Source organism: Schistocerca nitens, chromosome 2, assembly GCF_023898315.1.
Source record: "Schistocerca nitens isolate TAMUIC-IGC-003100 chromosome 2, iqSchNite1.1, whole genome shotgun sequence".
Lineage (NCBI taxonomy): Eukaryota > Metazoa > Arthropoda > Insecta > Orthoptera > Acrididae > Schistocerca > Schistocerca nitens.
This window is the reverse complement of record NC_064615.1, coordinates 872,669,619-872,696,564: the sequence shown is the minus strand read 5'-3', so window position 1 is coordinate 872,696,564 and position 26,946 is coordinate 872,669,619. Positions and strand designations below refer to the sequence as shown.

General features: G+C 37.6%; 1 protein-coding gene and 1 long non-coding RNA gene across 6 annotated transcripts in view; one reads left to right on the top strand and one right to left on the bottom strand.

The window, feature by feature from the left end:
• LOC126237157 (uncharacterized) overlaps positions 1-7,044 on the bottom strand; it is an 86,508-nt gene extending 79,464 nt beyond the window's left edge. Inside the window, exon 1 of one of the 2 annotated variants that reach the window (XR_007545042.1) lies at positions 6,532-7,044. This is a non-coding gene — a long non-coding RNA (uncharacterized LOC126237157). The remainder of the gene's footprint in view (positions 1-6,531) is intronic. The other variant, XR_007545041.1, reaches the window with a different exon arrangement.
• Positions 3,607-26,946, top strand: part of LOC126237156 (mucin-5AC) — a 102,664-nt gene continuing 79,324 nt past the window's right edge. For 2 of the 4 annotated variants that reach the window (XM_049947004.1, XM_049947001.1), the window contains exons 1-8: positions 3,607-3,736; positions 4,520-4,618; positions 17,694-17,785; positions 17,911-18,052; positions 18,242-18,400; positions 18,660-18,762; positions 19,913-20,142; positions 20,226-20,341. In XM_049947004.1, the coding sequence (XP_049802961.1) occupies positions 17,726-17,785; positions 17,911-18,052; positions 18,242-18,400; positions 18,660-18,762; positions 19,913-20,142; positions 20,226-20,341 (810 nt within the window). In that variant the 5' untranslated portion in view covers positions 3,607-3,736; positions 4,520-4,618; positions 17,694-17,725. Of the gene's footprint in view, positions 3,737-4,519; positions 4,619-17,673; positions 17,786-17,910; positions 18,053-18,241; positions 18,401-18,659; positions 18,763-19,912; positions 20,143-20,225; positions 20,342-26,946 lie in introns of all 4 variants that reach the window. The other 2 variants (XM_049947002.1, XM_049947003.1) reach the window with 2 other exon arrangements.

Genomic DNA, 26,946 nt, shown 5'->3' with positions numbered 1-26,946 from the left:
TCAACATTACACTTCTGAGCCATTTCTTTATCTGGCCACATGAGCTGATACACAGATCGTACGAAAACAGGGGACATATAATCTCCTATTGGACATAAGGAACGTTTCGGTGTTCAACCTAATCTTCTGGGCGAAGACAGCTTCACTCACACAACAGGGCGCCTCTACAACTGTATCATACAACTTCGTAGGCTTCTGCGGCAAGTCATTTGACATAAAAGTTTTCGGAGTGTGGTACCGCGCCATAATGCAAAAAGACTATACTGGAGAAACCGTGGCCTAAACGTTTGTTTCTCCAGAATAACTTTTTATATCATGACGCGGTACCATGCCCAGAAAAAAATTATGTGAACTGGAGTCACAATGACACGAATAATTGATGATGATGATGTTTCGTTTGTGGGGGAGCGAATTATCATCAGTCAAAGTGTTCTGTTTACTAACCAAGAGGTACCTAATGAAGCCTTAGCGAAATGTATTTGGATTCTGATGCAAACAAGTAGTTCGAATAAATGAAAAAATAAAACAGATTGAGTATATTCTTTATCAGGAAGAATGTATTCTTAAACGAGCCTGTATAGTAGTAGCATAATGGATTCACAAATGGGAGACCGTGTTTAGAATTCCATGCTACCAACTTTATGTAACTACCTCGTGATTTCTGTAAACTTTTCAATGAAAATGTAAGTTGTTTTTGTTCAAAGTCAATGTCATGACTGCCCTGATTCTTATTAAACTGTCTTTGACAACACCTCTCCAAGATAAACGACCTACTTTAAACTTATGAACGCTTTGTAGCAGGCCTGTTGCTATGAGATACTGCCATTTAAACTACGTTCGTACCGTCGTTATAGGAACGCCTCCGTCGATGATTGCTATATTCACAATATTATTCGATAATCTACATTTACTGTTTTCTAGTAACTAAGTAAACTTGGTTCAAAATGGTTCAAATGGCTCTGAGCACTACGCGACCAAACTTCTGAGGTCATCAGTCGCCTAGAACTTAGAACTAATTAAACCTAACTAACCTAAGGACATCACACACATCCATGCCCGAGGCAGGATTCGAATCTGCAACCGTAGCGGTCGCTCGGTTCCAGACCGTGGCGCCTAGAACCGCACGGCCATCCGGCTGGCTTAAACTATCACGTTTCTTGATCACATGTGAAATATCTGCCAGTCCTCCCGAAGGATACGGATGACTGCTTTGGGTTATAACATCGATCATACAAAAACGTGAATTTCATCGGCTTGTGCCATTTTCACTGATATTCCGGGGGGGGGGATGAATCGCGTCGCTTCCCCGAAAGTAACACAAATGTTTGTATATACCATATTTGTCCTGTTCTGAAAAGAGCATAAGCAAATATGATAACATGCGGAAGGAGTGATATAGTGTCTTATTGATGAATCCAGTACATCAACGATTTTAAGGAACTGGAATGGATAGCAAGAGATTTCGGGATCGTATCTTTCTGGAACTGGAAGTGTTATTTCATGCCTGTACAACACAACTTGTACGCTGAACAGCTTTTGGCTCCCCCTTTTTACAATAAATAACGCACTAACTGTTCATTTCATGAGCATGAAGTTTAAACAAAAGTACTGAATCAATGTTAATTTTTGTTGCATAGAGCCAAAAGTATTGGACGTTTTGCGACGTTTCCCTTACATTTTACGTACCAACTTTATCAATGATGACCTGGCAATCAGAAAGAGCAGTTTATTAATTACCATGAACGATTCTCGGATGAGTGCTGAACAGAAAGGAGCAAGAGTCGAGTAGAGCGCGAGACTATCAGCACGTAAGCGACATATGAAATAACTTCTATACACATAAGATAAGGTTCACTATTTGAACCAGTTTTTCTATCTTTCTTTAAGTTCTATCGTATGGGGTTCACAGTGACGAAGTTAAAGCACAACGTTGTCACATTTTTGGGGTAACTAATGTCATCGTCTTGTTCTCTACGGATAGAACGACGCTAAACCTCATTCCGTTCCTGATATAACTGTAACAAAGTATTCAGAATCGTTAGCAGATTTGCGTTACTTCGCTCTGTTTCTGATATTGTTACAGAAAATGTTCTCAGCGTCTCCTTCCCCCGTCCCGCCTTTAGTAATATAAACGTAGATTGGTTGTTCGTAATTCAACGTCTTCCACTAAAAGCCGGAGTAGTGTTCCCTTCCGTTATGCGCTTAGCGTATTTCAAACAACTGAATGTATGTGTCCCAAACGTTTATGTAGCTTTCTGTTACACCTTTACAAAAATATGAGGGTGAATTCTTTATGGTAACACTTTCCACAAATTTCAGTTGAGTTTGAAGGGATGGTGCAATTTAATAATTGATGTTACAGATTTAATACGGCAAATATTCGTAGTTCTTTCTAGTGTTAATTTAATTTTCCTGTTCCGCATAACTGTACTTTATAAAACTTTGAAGATGTTGCAGACTAAGCAAGTAAATATAACTCATATCTACAGCAAACAAGTATGACAGTATATGAAAAAAAAAGTAAACCATTTAATTTCCTTACAAATAATTGTTGTTACTCAGGCGAAACCAGGCGTGCAGGGCATTCCTCTAGATCTTAAAGGGGCAAATCAGAATTCATTTTGACAGAAAATATTTATTAAACTAAAATGCTGCAATACTGTGAGCAGGAATTATGTGCAAACTATAAAGACCTGACGCGAAATATTACAGTTTCAGGTTTCCTTCTGCGCGTTTGTCTTCACTATACAATAGTAAGGACAATGAGGGTACCAGATAGGCTCTTACGTTGTCTGCAACAGCGCTTCAAATAACAAAACGATCACGTTATGAAAATGAATAACAATACTTTTTTTTTCTCTCTTACACAGTTAAAAAATTTCGTGGGCGATGTGAACGCAGTCAACGATTCGTTACGTATGTTGGCAAGTCTCGAGGGAAAAAAAATCTACTTCATTCATACCTTTTAACTACAATCTTCGCACATTAAACAATATACTGTTATTAATTCTCACATTAGACAAGGTGTTCTCACACATTTACAAAATAGAAACACAAATGAAAACCTTGGATGCGCCTGTTGACAGGTTATGTTTTACGACACTAATGTAGGACTTAGTGGTAAAATGTGTAGCTTCGTATCTACGTCAATATTTCTAGCAATTAACTAACCATTCATTCTAAATGCTCGTGACACAACCACTAACATCGAAACGAAAAGTCTTTGAGAAATACACCGTACCATCATGGAAGGGATAGCTACGCTACTTGCCCAATCACGGGTTAGATTTAAATAGTTATGTTGGCGCTGTTGCCCCTATCGACGGAAATTATTCCGATTCACGTTGCTGCCAAGTCTCTGCTATGGCAAAACAGAGATGCTCTGCGACACTGGATGATTTGTATACAATTTTTCACTATAAGTCGTCCATTGTATTGTTTGAGATAAGCAATAGTTTCAAATCACAAAAAACTGACACACCCTTTCCACATTACAACTGAATATAAACGTGAAATATAGGGTAAAAAGTTTCACGCTTAGTTCCTGCATCCACCGTTCGAGCGCTGCACATCAACGTCGTAGTGGGCAGAAGTGTTCGTGGTGGAGTGTTTTTGTTATGTTTACTCTGGCGTAGATTAAAATGTTTGTATGAGCTGATGGTGGGTTATTGAATGTGTATCGTACCGCTGTTTTAATCGTGAATTTGTGCTGTTTTGAAATTATTCAGTGGTAAACGTAAGTATTATGCTACAGGCTTAAAATTGTTGTTTCTACAAGAAGTAAGCTGATTTTGTCACTCCTTTCGATAAAGTAACGTCTCGCTATCATTTGTGGGTATACATTCTGCCAGATGAAGCTTCAGCTGTTAACATTACGTGCCAAAACATATGTTTCCTCGGTATTATTGAAGTCATCATATGTATTACTGCAAGATGCAACAGCATTTGCTATCGCCGTCATGGTAAAGAAAGTTTCTGTAAATGGCCTCATTTAAAGAGACAGAAAATCTGTTTGCGAAAATAATGTTTTTTCCGATGAGTAAACGTTTTTTATTTTTAAATCTGCAAGTCCGACAGACGGAATTAAGTTGCGAGAATTTTCACACGTATCGCGTATATGTCCCGCAACTGAAGTGCCAGATTTAGCTATTTTCCACTGGCAAATAAACCAATTATGTTTGATTGCTTGATAGTATAGACTGCGTCTTATTTAGATATAAGATATTTAGGTGTGTAAAACGAGGTACAAGTAAAAACGACAAAATAGTTACGCCCAATATCCGCTCGCGTTCGTTACAGAAAATTTACTTAAAGTACATTTCCGTATCTGGCTTTTGTTGCACATGAATTGTCTGATTGTTCTAAGCTTACAGCTTCTTAGAGAGTGAGAAAATACTGTAGATGTTCTAATACCTACTGCAGGGAACAAAGTGGCTTGCCTCTAAAGTGGTCACTTCATAAGTTTGTGCCTAAGATGAAGCTTGTAATTCGAGAAGTTATTGTGATTCATTGTCAACAGCATTGTGCCACGGCATGGATGGGAGCGCAGTAGCAAATTGCAATCCAGCCGATCATCTTGACAGCCAAGAGAAAATAACCAGGCACAGATTAAAGTAATGTAAGTAGTCATTTCGAGCAGTCTCACATTTGCAAAGTATTTTGCATAGCGTACCTATGTTGTTGGAAATATTTAGCGGGAATTTATGCTACTGTGACGAAAAGTGCGAACACGTTCCATAGAGGGGCTATATCAGAAACTGCTCAGAAATTTACCACTATAAAAGTTAAACAATTTTGAAGGGTATTCAGGCCGATTGCCGATGTTGAGTTATAAATAGCTGTTGCTTGTTAATGATTGATGTCAGTGTTGAAAACATTGTCCAAAAATAGTAAGTCTTTAACATCCCCAATTTTGACTTAATTATCTGCTGTATGCTTATGAAGTGGGATACCATGGAAATAAATTCCAGTCAGTGTTTTAGTTGCATAAATAGGGGAAGAGGGGTAATAATTAAGCTGTTTTCAACTGATTTGATATGTGAAGTTTGCAAAATATTGTACATCAGAATAGTTTTGCTATTATGACAAGGATAAAGGAATATCCTGATTTCTGGCAGTAAAATTTATCATATTAGGTTCAAGAAAAGTTGAATGTTTGTTTTATTACTTTGTGGATAGGGAGAAAAAGCCTGGTTCCTGATTACACCTGTGCAACCTTCTGTTCAAATCTGGTTTACAATGCCTATCATCACAGGAATTTTAACTGATATTCTTCATACCTTAGTTACATTTTCATACAGTTTGCCCCAAGAGATCATTTTGGATCACACTTCATATTATAACAACAATAGAAAACATGCTTTTAGTCATGGACGTAGATTATACTGTGATTACATTGTGAAAAATGTTTTCCGAACATTCTATGAACCTTGCTGCTAATCCTAATACTGTCTATTAAAAAACAATGCTTTGTGGGCATTTATGTTCTACATTTCTGCAAGCGATACACACAGTGAAACAAACGATTTTCTTATGTAAATTTTTTCCCTGCACAAAACATACAGCCTAACTTGAATTGTTCTTAATGTTGTCAACCCAATGCTGAGATAGGTAACTTGTAAGAGTCATGGATTAAGGAAGATGAAAGTGAAAGAAGTATTTGAAAGTTTACTTAAACTATAATGTATGAAATTATAATAATATTTTTTTCTGTATTTCTCAGTTGATAGGGCCTATTTTAGTTTATATAATGGAGCACGTTGTGCCATATTTATGAATAAGAGAGAGAAATCACTGTTTGTCATTAGACCTTTAAATTTAAACTCAGATTGTAGCTTCTAAAGAGTGAAAGTGGGGTGGGGTTGGGACAGAAAGGTTAATAATTTATTTATCGAAAGCAGCTCCTTCGAAGATCCTAACTGCACGAAGATTGTTAAAATGATTCATACATTGTATTGACATTGAATTAATTATGGCTGCTTTTTCTTTTTTTAAGTAAACTATATTGGTACATGAGCAAAAGCCATTAAGAATTGCTCCATACATTCTGAGTTCTAATGTTAGGCATTATTGAAATCACGAACTCTCTATATCCTGTATTACATAGGGAATACTAAGAGGCCACCACTCCCTGCACTCGAAATGGAAAATGATTGTGACATACTTAAAATTTGATTTTCGTGTTTTACATTAAACGCTTTAAGGATCGTCATTATAAGTTACAGACATAACTTTAATATTATACTTGAAATTGCGCTGCCAACTTAAAGATTACCATTTATCGATTTGTGCATTAACTTAACCTACCGAAGTGTTAAGTTCTTCGGTTTGGGGGGGGGGGGGCGGCAGATTAGACTATTTAGCACACGCTTCTCCCACAATGAAGCAGGGAGAGATGGAGAGCGCAGAGAAGAATTGCAATAGCACCACATGAGAGCATTCGCCGTGATACTAGTCCTAATTTGTTGGGGCAATAATTGTAACAGATATCTGTAGAGAATTGCGACGGCTCCGCCATTAACCTATACGTACGTGGCATGTAGAACGACTTTATAGTTGAAATGCTGTCCTCGTAGGTTGCTATTAATGCACTTAAAGAGTTCAGCAGTTAAAAAAACCAAACATCGCATTTGAATTAATTTCGGTGTTTAATTGTTAACGTTAAAATGTAAAATTTTTTCGCGGTCACAGTTGGTTACGTACTGTCAGCCATCTTGCCGTTCTCCTCTGCTTCACTGAGATGTTCGGAGAAATCCTCTAAAAGCGGGAAAATAGTTACAATACTCTGTCTAGAAGCCAAATAAGTAGAATTCACTACTGATGATGATTGAACAATGTTACTAATTACACCTATGAGAAGTTCTTGTGAATCACTTGCTACGCACTGTTTCGTCGACTTAAAGGTGCAACATGACCTGGAACGTTGTTCCTTCGCCGATAAAAATTACGTAGCACTAGTATCTCTAACGTTAGTACTGTTTACCAAAAAGCTGGTTACCAGCGCCAGTTCACCGTGATTTGCTATTAAGTTCAATAACCGCTCTGCTTAACTAAACCCAACCTGGTGTAGCCAGTAAGATACGACGTAATTTAATACCGCTCCCCCAATTCCCGTCACCGTTCGAATAATTGCTGTTCACCATGATGCATGTTTACTGGCCAACGACATAGGTTTATTGCCGGTGATTGTTAGACAGGAGAAAATAACCTATCAGACATATTTGTGTCTCTAAAACAACAAAATTTGGAAAAAAACCCGAAGCTGTTACGCTTTGTGCACTTAAGCCGTCAACCGCATTTTGTCATGTGTGCAGGGAGGGACTACTTTTTTCGCGTAATGTTGGAGTGAGAAAATATTTTTTGTGGAAAAAATAAATTTATAAACGATCATATCTATAACTATAACAACTGTTCTTAGTTACGATTACGCGTAGAATACCGTGAAAGTGAAAAACAAAAATATCCTTTCCGATCTCAATAAATTTCTGGTATAGAGTAATTCAGTAAAATGTAAATGTTTTCCCATATCTCTGCTTCTGTCAAATCAAGAAATTGCAGATTTCATTGATACTGGATATAAATTTAGTCTTGGACTTATACTCGAGTGGATTGATAAAAGATTAATATTCCAAGCAAAGCGCTTTGCGTTTTAAGTGTCTCCCCCCTCCCCCCCCCACCCGATGTACGAGGTTAAAAAGACCCATACCAGACCCGTTGAGATCATGATTGCATGTCAAACACCGTAAAGTGACATTTCAGCCACAAGTGTGCAGACTGAAGTGTCAAACTGCTCTTGAAAGAAATATAATTTTCATTGAAACGTAGTAAAATTGCGAAAATAAACAGTAAATCACCGGTTCAATTAGTAATGGGGTTTAGAAATGCACATGCAGTAATCACAAACCAGTTGAGCTGTAGTCTGCACATTTTAAGAGTTTCAGAGTTCTCTGTGGACACAGTCAAAGTGTTGTATTTTCGCTTACTGTTGGAACATTATTTCCATCTTATATACAACAAAGGGTTAAACGGAAAACGCGGGAAACAAGAAATAATTTATATAGGATGCAAATAATATTGTACACAGATTTTATGAGAAATTTATGTAGGAAATGTAGCAAAATATTCAGGCCCCCTGTTTTTGTATGAATTTTCAATGTAAGTCAAATAGAAGGACATGAAAGATTTGTTTACATTATGTTCGATTGTTATTAGGGATGGTTACGTTTAAATAGGCCGTCTCTAACATAGTTGGTCCCCCCCCCCTCCCCCCCCGTAGTGCACCCGTATCCTAAGAATTTTTCAACATGAGGGGTAGTAGAGATCCAAAAACACGTGTAAACTTCAACAAATGTTTGTATAGAAGTGAACAACCATCTGAAGATGAACCTCTTGGTCCCAGACCTGCAATGTTGATATTTGTGGAAATAAATAGCATTATCAACACTGGCTTCTTGCTGTTTTCTTCTTTGCAAGAAATTTACCTGTATTTTGCACACAGCAACAATTCTGATATATCAGTTTTTGACAAAATGGTATGACTATTTTTTTTTGTGTATGCAGCCTATAAAGTATGCAGTGGGATACTAGAGGCACCAATTATCTTCCCTATTGTGCATAACTTTCATGACTTTACCCAAATCCTCACTCTGAAACAATTCTCTTTATGCTCAACCTCTTTCCGCTCATTATGGATATGACTAGCCCTAGTTGTTTTATTTCCTGCCATGTTTCTTCTGTTCAAAACTCCTTCCTTTATACATACTATATGAATAGTGTAGGCCTTTGTGTTAATCACTACCACTTTGTTTTCATTCTCATTCATTTGACATCCGTTGCAGGATAAAAAGCTTCTAAAACTTTCACGAGGCGTTATGTTCAACAGCTGTATTCAACTATGTTTTTCCTGTGTGTCTGCTAATGTCATCTACACATTTATTGTTGTCTTCCCATATGAAAGAATCAGGCAAAGAATTGTCTTTGTGTATCTAATCTCTGAACCCAGGTTACATGCCCCATGTATCTCAATTTCATTTTCAGTGTGGCCGTTATTACGTCCTCCATTCTATTCCCTGGTTCATTTATTTCCATAATTCCTACTCTAGATATCACTGTTGCTCCTAAACTACCCTTAGTTTTTGAATGGTTTTTACATTAAAAATAAATGTCTCACTTTTATGAACCAGACCCCTATCTCTGGACCTTTTTAGAAACACCTGAAGCTTAGTTTTGAAAGCTCTATCTGATTTGTTAAAGGCACTCATTTGTGTTTACCTTTCTGTTTATTTCTCTTTCTATACATCCAGTTGCACTCAATGTATGAAATACAAAAATAAATGAACCTGTTTTTGTGAATTAATTGTTAATTTGTACTGTTTTCAGTGTTTTGGTTATTTGTTGTCATTTTTGGAATCGGTTTTCATTCCTGTTTACAAACACTCTCTCTCTCTCTCTCTCTCTCTCTCTCTCTCTCTCTCTCTCTCTCTCCCCCTCTACCTCCCCCCTCTCCCTCACCCCTCCCTCCCTCCCTCCCTCCCCCTCAGATTATTCCCTTTTGCATTAGAACCTCATTCTGCAAAATGAGTGTGTTTAAGACACGTTGTTCCAATACGTAGCCTTCGTCTTTTCCCCAGTTTATGGATCTGGAAACTTCCTACAAGTTTTCTGAGAATACTTGTGATGTGTAAGTTCCATAATTCCTTGCCTTACTAGTATTTAGGTTTTGAATTTCCCAATATCCTGATCAAGTCTAATGTTAGCTGTATCATTTATTTATATGTCTCCTTCAGTATACTGACATGCATTGAATCAGTGCGATGTTTTCAAGGCTGTGTAGATCTCGATGAAACCGAGTCAGAAGTTTCCATATTCAGTAAGCCCCAGACAAATAGTTTCTCATACACAGTGCTCAATTCTGTAATTTTGTTTGCTTATAATGGTAACTTGTTTCTTTATTTGTAAATTTCAGAAAGGTCACTGATTTGGCTATGATTTTTTTTTTTAACTCTTCTGTCCCCATTCTTGTGAAGTAGAATAATTCCAGCACTTTTCCAGTTTTGGGGACTGTCTTTCTTGGCAGACTTTCTGTAAAAACTTTTGAGTCAGTTAACTTACCTATATCAGACATTGGCTTTGACCCACGCCATAATGATGAGCCTATCTTTTCATAAGATACGGGGAACAGAATTCGTACAGTATTTTGGATTTATATTTGTAGAATGAAGGTTATGGTGTGACAGACTGATCTGTAGATTGCTTCAAAGTCTAGATTAGTTTTGGAGGTGGCAGGTTGTCAATAGCACGCCAGTGAATATGTCAGGAGGGTAACTGTAATTTTTGTTACAGTGCATGTTTTACATGTGTTAGAATTTGATGGGTTGTGTAAGTTGTTTTTCTATTATTTTCCTCCAGCTTAAACTATTTGTGTTACATCTCCATCTTCAGTCTTATTGTCATTTTTCTTTCCTCAAGTAGCTTTATATAGGTCATCTGATGTTACTTCTGGAATGTTGTTATTTCCATAATTGACTGCCAATTTTTCTGGTTCAAAGAAATGTTGTTAATTGCCTTACCATCTTGAATGATGTAATATCTACTGAACAAGCTTTTTTCCACTCCATACTGAAACTTTTTTGTTTCTCTCAACAAATTCTCATTGTTTCCTTGCAGATGTTCTTGGTTTACAATTAGTTTTGATTTGATATATTCTTTTGTGTTTCTAGTATGGTTCCCCTGAACCCTAAGCCTCCCTTTAATAAATGGTGTCTTCCATTTGATATTTACTTTTGGTTTGCTTTCTTTGCACATGCAGAACTGTTTGCAGATTTACTTTGTCAGCTAAATGCCTCTTCATTTTTTACTGGAAAAACCTTCATTTTTTAAGAGATTAACATAGTTGCTTTATGTATTGCTTCATACCTATCTATTTTTTATAAGATGTATTTCTGACCTACTGTCTGTTGAGTCTGAATCTGTCTAGTGTTTTACATATTGTGCCCTGTGCATGTTGTGAACATGCATTCATTCATTCATTGTGTTCCATATTCCCATCAAGAAAGGCAACCTCTGGGGATGTGGAATGAGTATAAGTATGTCATAATAAAGGAAAACAAAGTGGTGGTGGTTAGTGATTAACGTCCCGTCGACAATGAGGTCATTAGAGACGGAGCGCAAGCTCGGGTTAGGGAAGGATTGGGAAGGAAATCGGCCGTGCCCTTTCAAAGGAACCATCCCGGCATTTGCCTGCAACGATTTAGGGAAATCACGGAAAACCTAAATCAGGATGGCTGGAGACGGGATAGAACCGTCGTCCTCCCGAACGCGAGTCCAGTGTGCTAACCACTGCGCCACCTCGCTCGGTGGAAAAAACAAAGTAAAGAATCTTGATCTGTACTTTTGTTTACAACTAATGAACCTATCAGTGTTTCCCAATTGCTAAATGTGTATCGTAATTGGGTACATTTCGTAATCTCCTCCTCCTCCTCCTCCTCCTCCTCCTCCTCCTGCAGCAGCTGCTGCTGCTCACACTTGCTGTCCATCTCCTCCTCTTCCCCCCTCCTCTCTGTCCATCTTCTCTTCTTCCCTCTGTGTCTGACCTTGAGCCTTGTTTATTGTTACTGGCAAAAAGTATTGATTGGTAATTGAAATCACTTAAAGTAAATGGGTAAATCAGCTGGGATAAGAGACATCTCCTGCAGCTGGATCTTTGAGGATAGTAGCTCGAATTACAGTATATCGCATAGTTTTAATCTGTGAACAGGTAGGATTACAAAGTATAGGATGTAGTAGTGTAATCTGATAAGCCATAAATATAACTTCCCTACGTTTTCTATGGAAACTGACTGAGGAAGAAACACCACTTAGTTGTGTGTACAGTATTCGTTTAAAACTATTTGTAACGAGAAAGAATGTATACCAGAGAAACAACTTGGCTTATTATTTCCAGTTCCCAGCTGCTGTAGTTAAAATTGACTGTGGGAAAGAAAATGAAACTGCGGCTCTGTCAAGAAGCACACTGTTTGGCATGCAATGTTTAGTATTCCTCAGGTTGCTGTTAAATTCAACAGATGACACTCCAGTACGTGTATAAAAACACGCAGATGTTCGAATGCAATGTTAACAAAAGTTCAAAGCAGTTGTTGAATAATTTTAGGAGAGTTAAGATTTCGAGCAAGTGAAGGATTGCATTTTTATTCATATAATCCATCTCTAAACTGCTTGGTGCTGTCCATGGTTATGCCGCTTTAATGTTCACTAAGTAAATTAATGAAAGCTGCTACACTGAGAAAACCTACTGCCTCCTCAGTTATCTTTAACGGCAGATGATGTGTTGGTTACAAGGCAATTTTTCAGGTACAGCATTTACCAACGTTTGTAAGTATTGAGGCTTTTTTACAGTAGCCTATTTAACATGCAACTGTACACCTAAGTTCCACATAGGTAATAGAAATTTTCAGTTTTTGAATCTAGATATTCAGATAATTTGTGGGAAGAGTGGGTAGTGAAGTAGGTTTTTAATTTTCTTTTGAATTCCCAATTTATTGCTTTGTTAGATGGGGAGAGATGAAGTGGAGGCAACAAAGAAAATAAGAGCTGATGAGTGGCTTCTGATTATAATGGATTTTCCGAGAAAAGTGAGGGTAGTCTTGTGAAATGGACATATGAGATAAGGAAAGAAATAAATGACAGGAGGATGAAGGTTAAAGTATCAGTGGAAAGGAGTTTTGAGATACTGCAGCTCAACAAGTAGATTGCCGCCAACTGTAGAAAAAAGAGGAATTTGAATTGGAACTGCAGTCACAGCTATATGGTCCACATTGGTACAGCAAGAAGCGGATATGAAGAGATTATGAAAAGGCTAGGGTAGTGGAAATGAGAGAAATGGATTGACTGAAAATTTTTTGCACAACAAAGAAGAAAGAAGTAAGGCAACATGGGATGACTGTAATTAGGAAAGGAAATCTGTTGTGCATTCTACTGTCTTTAACAGGGAACCAAATAATGACTCACTGATTTAAAGATGAGAACTCAGAATCTTAAGTGACCACTCACTGCTAGTAATGATTCTTAGAGCCAGGGGAGAATGAAGGAGCACACAAAGAGAGGAGAGAAAAACAAAGCAACTGGAAACAGAAAGAGGAAAAAAATTGAGAAAAGTAGCAAAAATTATAGGGAATTAGATACCTATTGGTGCATCCATAACAGTGGAAGAGTAATGGAAGTTAAAGACAACTATTGTTGAAGCTACAGTATCAGAGGTTAAAGAACTAGCAACATTTAAATATGAAAGCAGATACCTTGAGTCAGCAAAGGATGAGATTAGCAGAAGAGTGAAGGAAATGGGGCGGGGGGTGGAGGGAGGGAAGAAGTTATGGAGGAAAAGAGAAAAAGGAACGAAAAAAAGTACTGTATAGCTTGTTGAAGGGAAAGAGGAAAGGTGTGAGTGAAAACCCTACTGTACTGGATGTCAGTGGAAGAGAATAAATGATGATAAGAAATTGAAAGTGATGTGTAAAGACTTTTTACATCGAAATGGGATAGCTGATAGCTGAGGAAAAGAGGTGTAATGAATAGATGCATAACAACCAAAGAAAAGAAACTGAAAAGGAACTGACATGGGCGGAATGGAACAGCAGTGGGCAGTATCAAAGAAAGAAAGGTACTGGATGTAGATCAGATGTCAGCAGAAACAATTGGCGTTATATTTTCTGTAAAGAAGCTGCAGGAGAAACATGGAGATTATTTGCAGATGACCTTCCTGGATGCTGAGATTGCATATGGCAGTGTGCACCATAGCAAACTTTGATAAGTCCTGGAAAACAAAGGCCAACACGCTGGAAGAAATGTACCATATTATATTGAAGCAGGAGATGAGGCAGCAGATTGGATAAACCATAGAAGTAATATAAAACAAAATGAATTTTAACCCTTAGTTTTCACAGTTGTCATGGATAACATTACCCACAAGCTGACAAAGTGTTGCAGATCAAAATAAGTTAATGATCTTTGATGACAACCTGATGATCTGGGGAATAGGGAATGATGACCCTGTTGTTGGGTTCCTTTGTCCCAAACCAACCAATCTGGGGGAATAGAAAGATTAATTTCAGCCATAATTAAAGGCTTGGGCAGAGACGGTAGGACTATATTATGTGGGGATTAGTATGAGGAAAAATGAGTTCATGCTTGTGACCAGATGATGAAGACTGTCCCGGTATTTGTGACAGAAAGAAAATGGCCGAACTCAGTAACTTCAGTTATTTTGGATGTGTATTGGAAAAAAGTGGAAGAATAAATAATAAGTAAGTCATCGAAGAATAGTAGCGAGCAGTAGTGATAGTAGGGGGGGGGGGGGGAGGGGGTTGTCAGGAGATGGTTGTAGAACCAAGGTGTTCCACAGAGGACCAAGTGAATAGTATAAAAGTCCTACAATGGGCTTGTCCAGACCTATGATGCTGGAAACTGGACAACTAAGAAAAGGCTTTAAGCAAGAAACAAGAATGTGAAATGAAATTTCATACAAGCATAGTAGCTTCAACAATGTTTGAAAGAATAATAAATGAAGAAATCAAGGAGATAGTAAGGGATGTAACCTTGAAAGAGTGGGTAGGATCAACAAGGCTAATGTGGGAAGGGCAGAAGAGAATCATGTGATAGAATATGAAGGAAGATGCATGACTTGCTGCTCCAAGGCAAAAGACCAAGGGACAGATGGTTGAAAAGAGTGGAGGAGAGTATTTGGAGTACTGGAACACTGTGGTAGCTGAGCAGTGGTAGGAGATAGGGGAAATGAAGCAGCTGATGTCAACATTGTACCTAACCAGTGGTTGTAAATTGTTGTGCTCCTGCTGCTGCTGATGGTGATTCAGCTGAAACAAATTCTTATTGACCATAACAAAAACCATTAAGGAGTAAATGTATTGGGAAATTTGTGTCAGAATTAAAAGATCTTTAAAAAGGATTCTCCAAGCTGTGCACTTAACGTGCTGTACGCAGTGCTCTTACTGCTGACTTGAGTTGAACATTTCAAAAATGTCCTAAATAAACAAATACTCAAGGCTTTTATCAACATACTTGATACCAAAAAGTATAACAAAGTGGATTTCTACTGTCGAATTCAGCATAATTTATTTATTGTGTGGTAAAATGTAGTCAGTATATGTTTTAGTTCCATTCAGCTCTTAAAATCCCGCATTTTTTAATGTGTTTTTGAAAGTCTGTGTTTGTTAAGAACAAACATGTTCATTTTTGGTAAATTGCATTAAAATGGTATCATACCCAAAGTTTGTCCACTGAAGAATTGTTATTTATATTTTATCCTGATATTACATTAAGTGATGATTGTCATCAGTTAGTGGGAGTTACTTTCATATATCAGTTATTGTAATTTTTAACAGAGGCCTTCTGTGCCACTATTAGAATGTGAACAGCTTGAACATAGATCTGATTTGTCTCCCCTTTACTTTTAAAACTGATGTTGTTGCTACCGAGATTTATTCAGTCTCTGTTAAATCTTTTTTTTTTTTTTATATTAATGTTTACAATAAATGCTATGCCTAAGTTTCCTCCAGGTTATGTTCCTTGGTGGCAATACCACCACACCAGTGCAACAGAGTAATGAAATTTCGTTCATAATGGTTGAAATCGTATTTCACTGTGAAACTTGGGTTTGCTGTAACATCAGTTTTTTAGTATTTTGCACAAAAAACTAAATGTTGTTAAGTCAAAATAAAAAGGGATGTTATGGGGAATGGATTGTGTGAAATGTACATTCTGAACAAAAAGAAAGGATTTTCATTTTAAAAATCTAGAGAAATCATTTTTTCATTTATTCTCAGTATGTGCTTCATGTTTAAAACAGTAAGTCCTTGCTCGCTCCCCCCCCCCCCCCCCCCCTCTCTTCCCCATCCTCCCATTTTTACACGAAAATATTTTTTGGTGTAAGTTGTTAATTGATAATTCAAAAAAGTATGTTAATCACAATTTTTTTTATATATGATAAGTACTTTCATATTCACATAATCCTCAAAGTTTATTTGTAACTTGAAACTTACATTAAATGAGCATCCATTTGAAAATGGATTTTTTAATGCATTATACAGTTTTTAATTTTCTGATTTCTGTTCTTTCTGTGAATTAATAGTTTATCTGTTTCCCACTGGTTTGCACTGCTAACTCTGTTATGGCATTTTCTGGACTTGTCTGATCAACAAAGTCTTTTTCTCTTCTTTTTTTCCCTAGTGTATTGCATTGCTGATTTTGATCTCTGAACTCTTGTATTTTTAATCGTTCACTTCAAATTTCTTTCAAAGGAATTTGTTTCTGAATGTGTAGAAGTCACAGGTTGTTCTTATTAAGTACATATAAAATTAGTTCATGTCCTTACCTCTGTCATCCACAAACCATGTAATGTACTTTTACTTCCATATAACTACAGTCATACTCTGCAAACCACCTTGAATTGTATATCAGAGGGTACTTACTGTTAAACCACACATTAGGTTCCTTCACTTTCCATTTGAGCATGGAGTGCAGAAAGAATGATTGCTTAATTGGTGGAATTACACTAATCTTGTCTTCACTGCCCCTTTGGGAGCAATTTAGAAGGGGCTAGTATATTCCCAAGTGCCCCATTTAAAGTTGGTTCTTGAAATTTTGTAGGTAGCCTTTGAGGAGAGTTGACACCTTATTTTCAGTCATCTGCCAGTTGAGGTTTACAGCATTTGTGTAATGCTTTCCTGCGAGGAAGTGTTGCTTGTGACCATTCATGCTGCCCTTTGTATCTTTTCTGTATTCTCTGTTAGTTCCATTTGGCTGGAGTTTTATTTATGTCAGGAAGAATGGATGTCTTTTGCTTTTCAGGTTCTTAGTCTGCCAGTTAGCTTTTATATTATTATTATTATTATTTTTTTTGTACCCCCCCCCCCCCCCCCCCCCCCTTACTCTCTGTCCTAAGTAGTTGTGATGATTTTCATGTACTGTTTCCTGTCAAATTCCTATTTCAGGAATGCGTATGTCTCTCTAAGAGCCAACTGGCTAAATATTGTAACCAAGTGGTGTATGAAAGTTCTAATAGAAATGTTTTGTTGCATTGTAACACACTGTAACATGCTCGAAAGTTAGATTGGAAGTTCTCGCTGCTACATGTGTTGATGGGAATTTAGATAATTGATTTATATATAGTAATTTGTTTCCAATTTTCTTGAGACCTACTGAGTAATTTCTATAACTTCCTTGAACTGACTGAAGCTCTGCCTATTTTGTCAATAAAATAGTGTGACAGTTTGAATTTTTTCTGTTAGAACATCATTTGCCACTTTTGCTTTCCTTAGTCTTTCTCCAAGTGGAATCTGATCTGTTGCATTCACAAGTTGGGTATTGACCATTTGTTTCCCAGTAAATATTGTTGTATCCTTCATGACTGTGGAGCTGTTTCAATTTCTTAAAATTTGATCCTCTAATGATAATTTCGCAGACTAGATTTGATGTAGAGTAATTAATGAGTTCAAAAAGTTTGTTTAGGTGAAATACGGGAGATTTTAATGACAGTGTGCACTCTTAACATCATAGTGTCATATTAATCATTCCTGCCGTTTTAGTTGTAACCTGATCTTGTTATAAAGCTTAATTATAATTGCATAGTAAGAGTACTTTTGTGTTTGTATGTGTTATACATAGGCTTGTCTTCCTCTATGCAGGATGTAAATCATAACAGTACTAAGTTCTCTTAATGGACTTGCTCTCAAAACCAGTGATGAAGTCAATGGAAACGGTGAGGGCGAACCCAACTGTGAGTACAATCTGTTTAAGCCATTACCACTAAAAATATTTTCTCTTGAATATTATCAAATAAAAAAAGTAGTATTTTGTGAAGCACATTATAATTCAGAAGTGTAATCTTATAATTTTCTATAGTCTCAGACGACTGGCCAGCTCCGTACTATTACTTCAGCTGTTGGTCATGCCCAGACGAGGGTTCTGACTTCTGGAACCTCTATAGCACATTCAGCAAATTCATCACTAATTGGTCAGGCGACACAGGGGACCTTAAAACAAGGTGAAAAATTTATTTTTGTATTTGCACTAAAATGTGATTGATTGTAATTTTTGCTAATTTAAGTATGTACCAAAATTAACAAAAAATCTTGAGTTTGTTCACAATTTGTTACAATAATAAAACATTATGTGTATGCTTCCTTTGTTCTATACCTTATTCTTTCTCTGATTCTCTGTAAACTGATTTCAGTGAGTGTACCTCGGACTAACGTGGTGACAACATGTTCGGCCAATAATACTATCACACTCACGCAAAGTGCATCCTCCATGATGAGTCCTCGTCCCCATGTGACAGTGGCGTCTGCTGTGGCTGTAAATGCTACAACAGCTTCGTATCATGTCCCCCGAGGTAATAAGTTATTTCTTGTTCAGGTATTTCTGAGTCGGTATCTCCGTGGGAAGTGTTTAAGATTGTCTGTTTAATTAGTGATCCTTGCAAATACAGTGTACATATATATTTAAAGAAGAATCGTGGGTCGATGGCTGTTCAGGCATTGTTCAGTGTCTCTTCACAGTAGGAGTAAAATCTTGAATACTGATCTCAGATTATTATTCTGAAAGTAGACTATGCTGAATCAGTGTAAAAGAAAATACTGTTTTGTTTTTAGGAGCTGCAGCTGTGGCTAACATTGCAGCACCTCGTTCTGCAGTGGCCACGCCAATAGTAAGAGCTACTACACTGCAGACAGCTGGTTCAACCCATTCAACAAGGTATATCCAAAGTATATAGCTTGGTAAAACTCTCAAGTTCTTTTATTTTGTACAGAGAACTTTAGTATAAAATACCGTGAAAATTAAAAAAAAAACAGTTTTTCTGAAAGCAGTGATATGGGGATTATATTGTTGCACTCGAGCTGAATAGGACAAGAAAACCTATTTTATTAGTATGCATCGGAATACCACCATGAAAAGGAGAAAAAGTGTGTGGGGGGCATGTCATGTGCAAAATCTTTGCTGCAGGTAGCTGCTGTGTGCTGTAAAATAATTTAAAAATGTATTTTTTCTGTTATGGATTGTTCAGAAGTAACTAATAATTGGTTTCATGTTTTTGAAGCAGTACTGGCTCTTAAGTACCGTGACTGTACATGAGTTGCGATTTTCTCTGAAACATGATATAGGTATTACTTCTCACACATTATTTGTTATTCTCGTACAAGTTACTTTTCTCCAATTTTTTTCCTTTTTTAACTCAGAAATTGTCACAGTCAGTGACAGCCAGTATCATCACTAGAAAAGTAACATCAGGATTTTCTTGTTATAACCATATAGCAGTTAGTAAAGATCGATATTTTGGTAATTTCAGAGTTCAAAAGATACAAGGTGCGAAGGAAAGTACCACCAAATCCCAAAAGCTGATTGGTTTGAATCTGGTTGGTAACATGCAATTTTGTTTATGTTGGGTTTGTGTAGAAGATGCTTGACTTGTTAAACAGTGGTGTCTGTCTGTGGAATGTTCTATTTGCAGCTGTGTGAATTTCATATTTCTTCTTTCTCATTGCTGTGCTGTATTGGGTTGGATGGGTATATTGATGAAATACCAGAATTTTATTAGAGCAGAGATTATGCTAGTTTATTATTTCATAGCTTTTCTAAATCACTTTGTAGGTGAATTACAGTATGGTTTCTTCATCAAACAGCAGCTCGATTTCTTCTTCCATTTTGTTGTTGGTCCTGAAAAAATGCGCTCATGTTCGGAGCACACCTGTAAAAAGAGGCCGTTAATTCCTTTAACAGCAAGAAACAAATTAACTCGCTATTTTTAGTATAAAGGACATAACACCTAACAGGGAACATCACGCAAGAATATATTGGCAATTACTAACATCACATTGTGGAATTTTCTGACACCATTTCTTTGCAGTTTTGTTTCAGGAATCAGAGCAATGAACCCTGGCTCATTAGTTACAAGAGCTGGTAGTCCTGCAGCTTCAGTGGTGACTGGTACAATGTGGCTTGGTGGCACTACTGTTCAGACAACTACCATAACAACGCCGAAATCAGTGTCACCTCGACCACTGCTAACAACCACGAGGGCATCTTCAATTACAACTATACCTACATACACACAAGGTCGTCAGACATCTGTTACAGGTAACACAAACACCCAACTTAGAAACGTTATTATTGTGTCTAGTATCAACTTTTGAAACAACTTAAATTATTTTTGTTTACAGTTACTACCAGACCTGTTGCACCTCCAAGTAATAGGACACAGGCAGAATCACCACGTCCACAGATCTTGCAGACAGCGGGTCAGAAACCATTAACTGTATCTCAGGCAGGAACCCAGGTAAGGTCTGGAAATGTTTGTTTGGTAGTCGTGATAGTACAAATGGTTTTATTCATTGTATAGCAGTATAAAAAGTGTGTGTGGCCTTTTCTTTCAGCAAGTAAGTGCTACAAAACTTTCTTCTCAGAGTTGAAATGTGGGTAGATTTAGACGTTACTGCAAGAATTAAAGCAGTTGTTGAGACAGTGATTTCCCATTCAAGTGGTGTTGGATTCAGATCCTGACATGACCATCTGGATATGTTTATCAAATCTGTTAAGACAAATGGCAGGATGCTTTCTTCAAAAATGACAACTAATTTCCTCTTCTATCCATTTGGCATCAGACTTGTGCTCAGTCTCATATGATAAAATTGGCAGTGGGACACTGATTCCTAATCCTCTTTACTTTTCTCAATTGACATTAACAATGCAATCAAAATAACATCTAGTTTACACTGTAAAAGTGTGACAATCTGACTGGAAAATCTAATTGTCTTAGAAAATACAATCAACCATGTCTTAATACTAAGTGTTACTTAAGGCTTTCATGACAGATTACATTGCTTGTCAGAAAAAGGGAAGCACCTAGAAGACTTGGTCAGATGTCAGTTTAACTTCGTACATTTACGTACAGTAGGCAAGTATGTAGATGATTGGAATTACGATTCTCTGTGACACGTAGAACAGCAGTCAGTGTGTATTAGTGATGTTTTTGTGTTTCCCCAAGCCTGCTAGGTTACATAAGGGGCGTAGTGTCAGTTGTTGTATGATTTCTTTGAAGGACACAAAGGTGCTACGTAGTTCTGAGAGGTAGCATTATGAGCACCTGACAGAGATTGAAAGGGATCTCACTGCGGGTCTCCGTTTGCCCAGCTGGTCGAATCGTGCACTATCCAGACATTCAGATGTGACTGTGGCGTGGTATTGGACTGCACAGGAACATGAGTGCAGGTGAACTCATCAGGGTTCTGGTTGGCCATGTCTGACCACTAGAAGGGAGGATTGCAGTATTGTGCACTAAGCATATTGTAACCCCTTCACATTTGTGTCTGCCATCTGAGAACAAGTAATGGAGTCCCTGTAACAGTATGTCAACCTGCACCTGTGGAGAATAGTGTCAGCCAATCTAGGGAATAACTGTCCACTGTGTTGGGTGCCATTAATGCCACAACACACAGTAATTCATTTGGACTGGTACCTTGACTGGGAAGCATGGACTGCTGATGAATGGCATCTCTTTATGTTCAGTGACAAATCATACTTCTGGACTACTCTCGATGAGTGTGGAGGTGACGTTGGGGGAGATCTCATTCTTCCAGTATTGTGGAAAGGAACAGTGATATTACTTCTAAGGTCGTGGTATGGTGAACCATTAGATGTACCTTCAGATCATACCTGGCAGTAGTTGAAGGAAATCCTGGCAGCACAGTGGTGCGTCATGGACATTCTGTCTCTTCATGTATTCTCTCTCTTGCAACAGTGTTGTGGGGCCATTTTTAATAGGACGGTGCCCGTTCCCACAAGCACATGCCTATGAACTCCCTTTGTGATGTTGTCGCATGCTCGTAGAGAATGAGATCCCCAGATCTGTCCCCAAAAGAGCGTGAGAGACCAGCTCGGATGTCGACTCCGTCCCAGTGCAGGTCCAGGATATCGAAGATCAGTTACAACAGTTATGAGCAAACGAGTTGTGGGCGAGCTTTCCTCAGAAGAGGATACAATGGCTTTTGATATCCATCTCAACTGAATCGGTGCATGCATTAAATTTGACTCAGTTTTGTAATCACTGACATAGCATTACATACCCTCTCAATTTGCTGTGCCTTGCACCTAGTGCATGTCAGACAATGTGCTGGGTGCTACAGCAAAGTGAATAACAGAGAGGAGTGGGCATCTTGCTGCCATATGTCAGCAGTGCATCTTTGAAAACGGGGAGAGTACTGAAGAAATATGACTTAAATGCATTTTCTATCTGCCAAAGAAACTCTAAGCTCTACTAGGCACTGCTAAAGATAATTTTGGTTTGAGAATTTCTGTGACTGATAAATTCCCTGCAGCTATAAGAAGTCATACAATGGGCAGAATTGTTGTACTGTGGAAGACAGATGGGTTGAACATAGATGATGTATGCTGTGGCTGTGAATTGTCTCAGTACAGAGCACAGAGTGACCTACAAAGGTAATAAAATTTTCTCGTTGATGTCTTCATACTGAAACAATGTAATAAAAGAAGCTGTTGAAATGTGCGGCTCTGTAAATATCTTGAACATATCTTCACATTAGCTACTTAGCACAGCGTTGACTCCAGCACTGTAAGTGTTGGTCATGGTGACCACAGCAGTGGTGACTTACATATTTGAACAGCTGTGGTGAGGAGGTTGCCTCATCATCAATGACATGTATTCAGACTTGAAGTTTAGCAGAGGCAGCTGGGATGGATTGGCGGCAATGCACGGGAATTTCCCACTCAGACTGGTGTGTGTGTGTGTGTGTGTGTGTGTGTGTGTGTATAGGATGCTGTGTTGGTACCTTAGTTTTGTCTACATCACGTGATAATGTCAATTAGTTGCACCAATGTAATATTTTGGAGATTACACAACAATATCAGAAGTTAAGCCCAGAACCATTTCTATATATCTTAATAGGCTTTAAGAGTAATAGTGATTGAAACATTTCCGTATATGAAAACTATGGCTAAGTGAAAACATCCCTGAATATTTGGAAAGATTTGTGCTATGTATCCATCAACTTTGTTTTATTAAGTTTTTGGGTAAACAGGAGAATGTATTCTTGTTTGTAAGTGCAAAATTTATGCTATTTCCACGCAAATTTTTAATAGCAGTTGCACAGTTTTGTGTAATATGCATGAGTTTTCTTACTGTCAGTAACAGGTAATGTAGCAGTGTGTTAATTCAATTGTTTATATTGTAAACTGAAAAAACAGAAACACTAGAAGTGCATATGGGAGAGGATTAACTATGGTTGCCGCTGACCTCTATGTTGTTGGCAACGTGAAATTGTGTATTATTTTGTTAGAATGTCATCAGTAGAGATGGCGTACTATTACTATGTGGTTGGTAACATTGTGAATGACAGATTTTGTGACACTAAGGTTAAGGCCCTGGATTTGCATTAAGTGGGAGTCTAGTTTACACAGTTTCCCTCAGTCATGTCGCGATTGGTACTTTTGAAAGGTAACGGTCGTTATCCTTCTCCATCCTCATCCTCCATCACTCATCTCAGTCTCAATGACCTTGTTGTTGATGGACATTAAACTCGTATTTATCTCCCTTCCTCTTCATTTAAGAAATTGTGGTAGAGGGACTTAAACTGCAAATGTTATGTGATTATATTTATCTTTGGTTCCAGAAACCACTCTAAACATTGTGTGTAATGTTAGAATTTTGCAGAAATGGCCACTCCAGTAGATATATTTGAGAAAAAAAAAATGATACTTTGTTTACAGAGACAGTGGTTGGTTTGTTTTAAGGAACAATTTTCTATTTTTGACACAATCACCTTTTTATGATACTGTCATCAGTTTCAGCCTTCAAAGGCCATCTCCAGATGCTACAATAGAGAACAGAAAAGCTTAAATTAAGATCTGCAGCTAGTACAATTATTTTCACTAGGTCTACTTGTGGGCTTAATAAAGTCTACTGACATGCATATGGTTCATATCTGTGGTGCATTTGATGAACAAATGTTCCCGCATTTTCAACTAAACATAAAATCAGAAATCAGGAAATTACATATATGAAAACAGATGTACCTTTCCTTCCCTACTATAGATATGTTTAGAACCAGTGTGTTATGTTACAGCATAAAAAATAATTTGTTAATTCCTTCCTCAGGGAAGAAAGAGATGTACGTTGGAGAAAGTTGGAAAGGAGGTGCAAGAGTTGTTCAGACTCCAGTTTGAGATGGACCCTCTTGCACCTTCTGCAAGGATGAGGAAAGATAACTACTGTGATTTTGAAATTAAAAAGCACATTCAGTTAGGAACTTTAGTATTTGAATAATAGTTAAGTTTCAGTTTGCACTGTTGTATTCAGGAACACATTTTCTTGCAGTCTGTAACAGCAGTTTTATTGTCTAAATTCTAAGTAAAATTTTAGTCTTCAAGTAAATTGATGTATCATGTAATAAAAAATGTAAGGAATCCACACACTATAACTTTTTCCCCTTAATATTTTCGTAGATTTACCAATTACCAATGAATGTTGTAGCAGTTGGCCACTTTCCAGATCTTATCTTTACTTTCTATTTCATCATCTTAAAAATGATTTCGTGTTGACCAGTTTATTGCTTTGTTATATCATTATAATTTTAAAAAGTACAAATGTGAATTTTTGGGAAGTCTGGCTCACAACACAGCATTTGTAATCATGACATTTCCATATAGCTATTGATAGCATCACATCATGCTGTTTGGGTGTGGTCTTGGAAGGTCAGTTAACTTAATCTAAAGATTATCAGCTAATGGTGATACTCTGAGCAGTCTCTGCTATGATTGTTGAAAAGCGTGTTATTACCCGCATAGTTAAACATTATTTCGTGCAAAATAACACTGAAATATTTAGAAGAGTCTAGTATACTCCCACTTCTTTGTTTAATTAACTCTATTTTTGGTACGTCTAATACTTTAATGACTTTGCTAGTACCCCGCAGTTGCTTGTATAAATCAGTGTGTGCTATTCAGTTCAAACCCCCCACCGTGCTCCCTCGCTTCCAAAAAGCACTTCACCCTGTTCTTAACTGAGGCTGTTGTTTTCCAGTGTTGTCATAAGTTAAGGGATTGTTGATTATTTAAATTTCTTTTATTCACCACATTTCATGAGATTGTCTAATGTGAAACTAATAATCTTGAATGCTTACCCTTCCCATCTGTCAGCTGTCTAGTTTTCTAATTTCTTTGCTGGGTCAGATTCACGAGTGTAATGGAAATTAGAGTGTTCAAATTATACACAACAGCATTAAATGAAAGCGATAGTGGCTTTGATTGTACCCGAGAAGACATTTATTTTGCGAGTAACGCAGTGGATTAATATTAGTAATTTATTCGTCTAGTGATCATTTTACAGTTATAAAGTATTTGTCAGCTTAAAACAAGGAAAGACATAAGTCATGTACTGGCATTGGAATATTCACACATTCTTGATGAGGAAGGGATAGGTGGTCTGCTGTGGTTTTGCCAAAGGAACTGCCCTGACACTTGCCTAAAGTGAAGTGGTAACACTGTGCAAAACCTGAGTCAGGATGGCCGGACAGACTCTGTTATCCTCTAAAGTCTGAGGCCAGTGTCTTAACAAATGCGCTTCATCATTTCGTTATGTCTCCATTACCATTCTTTTATTTTTGTATGTACTGGGACAAGCTAGCTATTTAATATGAAAAATAATTGGACACTGTCAATTTAATCTCCTGTGTACATACCTAATTTATGTGATGACTGTGCAGCTTTAAGGTATAAAAAGAGAGACTGCTGTCTAAGCTTGTAGCCATTCTGGTGCAACCTACTATATCTGTTTCTTGTACTTGAAGAACTGAACAATCATACAGAGCAAGGTCTGCCAAAACCAGTAGCTTTTGCAGTTCCATGTAGCCTGCTGTGGCTGATTAACTCCTATGAAATTAAAAGGCCTTTCACATAGTACCAGAGTTGGATGTTCTGTGAATGTGTAAATCATTTTGTAAATTTGCGCATGGTGCACTAAGTATAAAGCTGCTCATCAGGAGAGAGAGGCTGAACTTACTTTTTTGAAACCTTACACTCGTAATTAATTTGTTTAGTTCAGTGATGTCTTCCATATTCAAATGACTTTGTTGCTAATGCCATATTAACTATTATTTATTTATTCATTATTGATTCCTTTAGCTCCTTATGTGAAGCAAAGGGCTGCAACAAAGGATCGCCATCTTGTTCTATCACCTGCTAGTATCTTCACTTCTTCCCATCCTATTCCTTGCTGTTGACCTTTGCTTCAACTGATCGTCTCCACATGATTTTGGGCCTGCCTTGTCTCCGTCGTCCCTGTGGAATCCAATAGAGTATTTCCTATGCAATACGTTCATTTGGTCTGCTAAGTGTATGTCCTAACCATCTCCACTTCCTGCTTCTTATTTGCAGCTCAATTGGCTTCTGGCTGGTTCTTTCCCAGTGTGTTTCATTAGAGATGACATTTGGCCACCGTAACCCCAGAATATTCCTCAGACATTTGTTGTTGAATGTCTGCAGCCTATGGATTAGCTTCTCTGTCACTTTCCACGTTTCACATCCGTATAGAAGCACAGATTTTACATTACTTTCAAATATCTGCAGTTGGGTCCTCGGTGTTATTTCCTTCGATCTCCAGATAGAACTGAGAGCTGTAAAAGTGGCTTTGGCTTTGTTGATGCAGCTGTTAATGTCCTCTGTTGCACCACCATGCGGTGTAATTATGCTTCCAGGGTAGAAAAACTTATCCACCCTTACTATTACCTGGCTCCCAAGCTTAAGCTCTGCAGTGTTGTTGTCATTTGCCTGCATGTCTTTAGTTTTTTGGGTATCAGTTTAAAGGTCATCTGTAGAGTCTAGGTCTTCTAGATGTGTTCCATTGATCTTTTTTATTCCTGACACTTTATC